The sequence below is a fragment of the Branchiostoma lanceolatum genome, chromosome 15 (assembly GCF_035083965.1).
Source record: "Branchiostoma lanceolatum isolate klBraLanc5 chromosome 15, klBraLanc5.hap2, whole genome shotgun sequence".
NCBI lineage: Eukaryota > Metazoa > Chordata > Leptocardii > Amphioxiformes > Branchiostomatidae > Branchiostoma > Branchiostoma lanceolatum.
This window is the reverse complement of record NC_089736.1, coordinates 13,336,846-13,340,720: the sequence shown is the minus strand read 5'-3', so window position 1 is coordinate 13,340,720 and position 3,875 is coordinate 13,336,846. Positions and strand designations below refer to the sequence as shown.

Genomic DNA, 3,875 nt, shown 5'->3' with positions numbered 1-3,875 from the left:
ATAATTGTGTAAGTGTGTGTGTGTGTGTGTATGTTTGTGTATGCGTGTACATGTGTGTGTCTGTATGTGTGTGCATATGTGTGTGTATGTGTGCGCATGTGTGTGTGTATGTGTGTGTAAGTGTGTGTACTAGTATGTGTATGTGCATGTATGTATGTGTGTGTTTATGTATGCGTGTGCGTGTGTGTCTGTATGTGTGTGTATGTGTGTGTAAGTGTATGTGTATGTGCATGTATGTGTGTGTGTGCTTATGTATGTGTGCATGTGTGTGTGTATGTGTGTGTGTATAAGTGTATGTGTGTGTGTACATGTATGTGTGTGTGTGTGTGTGTGTTTAAGTGTATGTGTGTGTGTGTATGTGCGTGCATGTGCGCACATTTACATGTACTTACCTACTTTACAACAAAGGATAAATTTGTACCTGAGTGATGTTTTTCATGCAGGATCAAATCCTTCTGCCAGCGACATGTGAAGTCACAGTACCTGTAAAAATAATCATTATATCATATATCATATATACAGCAGAACTTTGTGCTTATTGAAAATATAAAGAAAAGTACATGTATGGACCATCTACTAGTATGTGTTGTTTTTTTCTAAACATATATTATGAATGCACTTTATGTAAATGCCATCAACACATTGCAATGAAATGAAGCTTTTATAGATAGATTATCACATTGAAGAGAATGTACCTTTCTAAAGTGCCAAAGCATACCTGCATTTGTGTGTTCCTTGCTGTCCTAACTCCACGTCACCATGGCTCTCTAAGATGTGGGACTCCAAGTCCCTTTCTTGGTTGGAGTAATCTTGGAGCTGCTGCTTCTTTGCTTTAGAGGTGTTAACTTTCTTAGTCTTACTTTTCTTTCTGTTTGTTTCAAAGTCTTTATCTTTGTTCCAATCATCCTTTACTTTTGTCTTCAGAGGTTTCATGTTTCTAACACTTGAAAAGTCTTCTAGCCCTTGAGTTGCAGTATTGTTGGCTTCCACACTCTGACTTGGGTAATGTTCTTCTTTGATTCCTTCACATTCCATAATTAAGCCCATGGAAGTTTCGTCTTCTTGGTCTTCGCACACAGAAGCCATGTCTATCGTCACTTTGCTGTGTCCGCCCGTGTCCTGCTCGGAACTGGTTTTCTGGCGTCCGTTTCCCGACGTGTCTGTCAAAAACGTGCTCATCATCTGCTGAAACTGCTGTCCGTCCCAGTCCCCCATCTTCTGTCCCTGTGAACTGGTACCAACAGCCTCCTCACAGTTGCCCCCCTCCCCCTTCTCTTTTCCAGCACTGTTTGGCTGATAGCTGACTCTGTATTTGAAGCTATTCTGCTCATGTAATGCAGATGCAGCTGTATTCTGTGCAGGTGCAGCTGTATCCAGTGCGGATGCAGCTGTATCCTGTGCAGGTGCAACAGTCTCACAAGAAAACATGTCCTCTTCACACGTCACCTGAAGATGTTCCACAAACTTTTCCACACTGCCAGCCTTGAAGCAGCACCTGGAACAGGTGATACTGACAACAGGTGTTTTCAGGTGTCCGTACAGGTGCAGGGCGCACAGTAAGTCTGTCAGTGTCTGCACAAGGTTTGAGCAAGGGCTGTAGGTGGTCTCACCCAGGAGTTCCTGTTGTACATGGTCCAGTAACCACTGTCTGTACACACGTGTGTTACAGTGGGAACACACCACACTCTCTGGTAGGTCCATCCTAATAGACTCAAGGCTACTTCAGTCTCTTCAGAAACTAGAAGTTCCTGATGTAGTGGTTGGTTGGTGTTCGAGCTTACCGACAGAAGTCAGTCCTACAAAAACAGAACATGAAGTAATCACATTAATAATAAATATAATCATATCAATAAAGCTTAGACATCTAAGTATGTAATACATACACAATGACTTGAATATGCCTTGTCGTAGATTTGAGTACGCATGTGCAGTGTGAAAGGTGAAGATTTACAACCTTTGACACTGCACATGCATACTCGAATGTAGGAAAGGGCTTATTTAGGGCTACTTGAGTCAGGTGAAATTAAAGTTCTCGGAACAAAGAAATCCTAAAGAAATGGAAATATAAAATCATATAAACGGGTTAAACGCTGTTATCAAGATATTAATCCTCAAAATGTTAACTTCAATTTTATTTTTCTCAACAAAATTAACCTATTAAACTTAATGGTGTCATCAACTTGCTTCTACTGAGTTAAACATGGATTCCACCAGGGTACATAATTCCGCAACCCTGAAGAGATACATCCAAATAGATCTCCAACCCAACATCCCCAGTATAATGCACTCCTGTATATCTAAACTGTGCATATATACCTGGGGGTGCTACACTAGAGATCTCTCAAACCAACTGTTTTTCAAAGTGATGGATTTATGTAACCTGGTGGATTAATGTTAATGGAGGTTATAACAACATATATGGTAATGTCATAGAAAATTTGTTTGTTACGTGATCGCCCCCCTCCCCACTGCGTACAAACACACAAACAAAAGACTCACTACAGCGGCAATATATGTACCAAATCATAACTATATGACTTCATATTAATATCAATAATCTATCTATGAAACAAAATTTAATTCAAACCTGTCAGAATTCGTCATTTGACGTATTTTTCTCAACCAAAATATTTTTTTCTTCCGTCGTCTGCCATCTTGATACTGGTGCATGATGGGATTGTTGGGCTATTCCATTCCATCGCTCAGGTAAGGAATATATGATAAAGAAATATTGCAAAATACAAGGTACAGTATGTACAAAGTATAACATCTACCGTAAGGCCATTTAAAAATCGTTAAATTTTATATATGAAATCATATATATGAATAAATATATGACAAAACTAGAGTTCCACGACCTATTACCTTCGCCAAATGATTTTAACCTTTATGACTAACGTATTAGGAGTGTTTCTCATCAGTTATAAATCATACCAGTTGATTGTCTTAAAATATAACACGTCCAAAGTATGAGCTTAACAAATTATTAGCTTAACAAAGAAGGTAATGCTAATATTTATCATCAATTATTCAAATGAGGCCCTTATAAGCATAATTAGATTCAACGATGTTCACATTCACATAACTTCACGATGCCACAAAAATAGTATCAACGTTAAGTAGCAATACCAGAAGAAGGTTTCATTATCTCAGGAATCAAAACAACAGACTACAAAAACTTACCCAGAAATACTAACCAGTTATGTCAACTGTCATCAGATTCATCCCTGACAAATTCTATACGGCTATTCTCCAGATATCTCCCTCCACCCTAATCAGAGCCCTTGGATAGGTCCTACAGGCTTCAGACACCCAGTTGAAGACCATCCCACTATATCAGGGGGGTACCGAAACCCACAAGGTAGAGACAGACCATTTACTTTAAATAATTCAGAAAATACAGAGTCTGTCCCACCACAGCCACTCACGGTGGTCTGTCACTAGGGTATTCTTTCCCGTTGCTACGTGCGTTCGACAAGGTATCGGGTTACCCGGGGCAACGTTTTGGCTAACGGCAAAACATTCATAAATAAACAAAATAGTAGGGACGGGAAAATTTTATACAAATAAAACGAAATTAGCGATTTTGCAAACTTTGAATGTCGTCGATTTGCGCTGAATGGCTAATTTTTCTATATTTTGCTCCCAAACACGATTATTTTCAGGTTTTAAGGAGACCGTTTTTTCAGGCACACATCGCAAAGGCCTGGCTTTAAATGTCAATGATTATCTCTTATCTTCATATTTTTCGTCGACCGGGAACAAAACAAAACTTTGTGTTTTGGGGATTTTTTAATTTTTATTCTAAGTATTGTGAATATCGCCAAATCTGTGAAAAAATGGCATTTTTTGACATTTTTCGCATTCAATCACCC

The 3,875-nt window shown here is 38.9% G+C and overlaps 1 protein-coding gene across 1 annotated transcript; it reads right to left on the bottom strand.

The window, feature by feature from the left end:
- Positions 1–392: 392 nt before the first annotated feature.
- Positions 393–2,689, bottom strand: LOC136420264 (uncharacterized). The gene is made up of 3 exons (XM_066407115.1): positions 2,588–2,689; positions 719–1,796; positions 393–483 (listed from the first exon to the last, which is right to left on the bottom strand). Exons 2-3 carry the CDS (start codon positions 1,699–1,701, stop codon positions 393–395), a joined length of 1,074 nt encoding a protein of 357 aa, XP_066263212.1. The 5' UTR covers positions 1,702–1,796; positions 2,588–2,689.
- Between the last annotated feature and the right edge of the window lie 1,186 nt (positions 2,690–3,875).

Coding starts and splice junctions, on each gene's coding strand:
- LOC136420264 (XM_066407115.1), bottom strand. CDS start 1,701: ATGGACCTACCAGAGAGTGTGGTGTGTTCCCACTGTAACACACGTGTG. Junction 484..718: donor CAAGGAACACACAAATGCAG/GTATGCTTTGGC, acceptor TTATTTTTACAG/GTACTGTGACTTCACATGTC.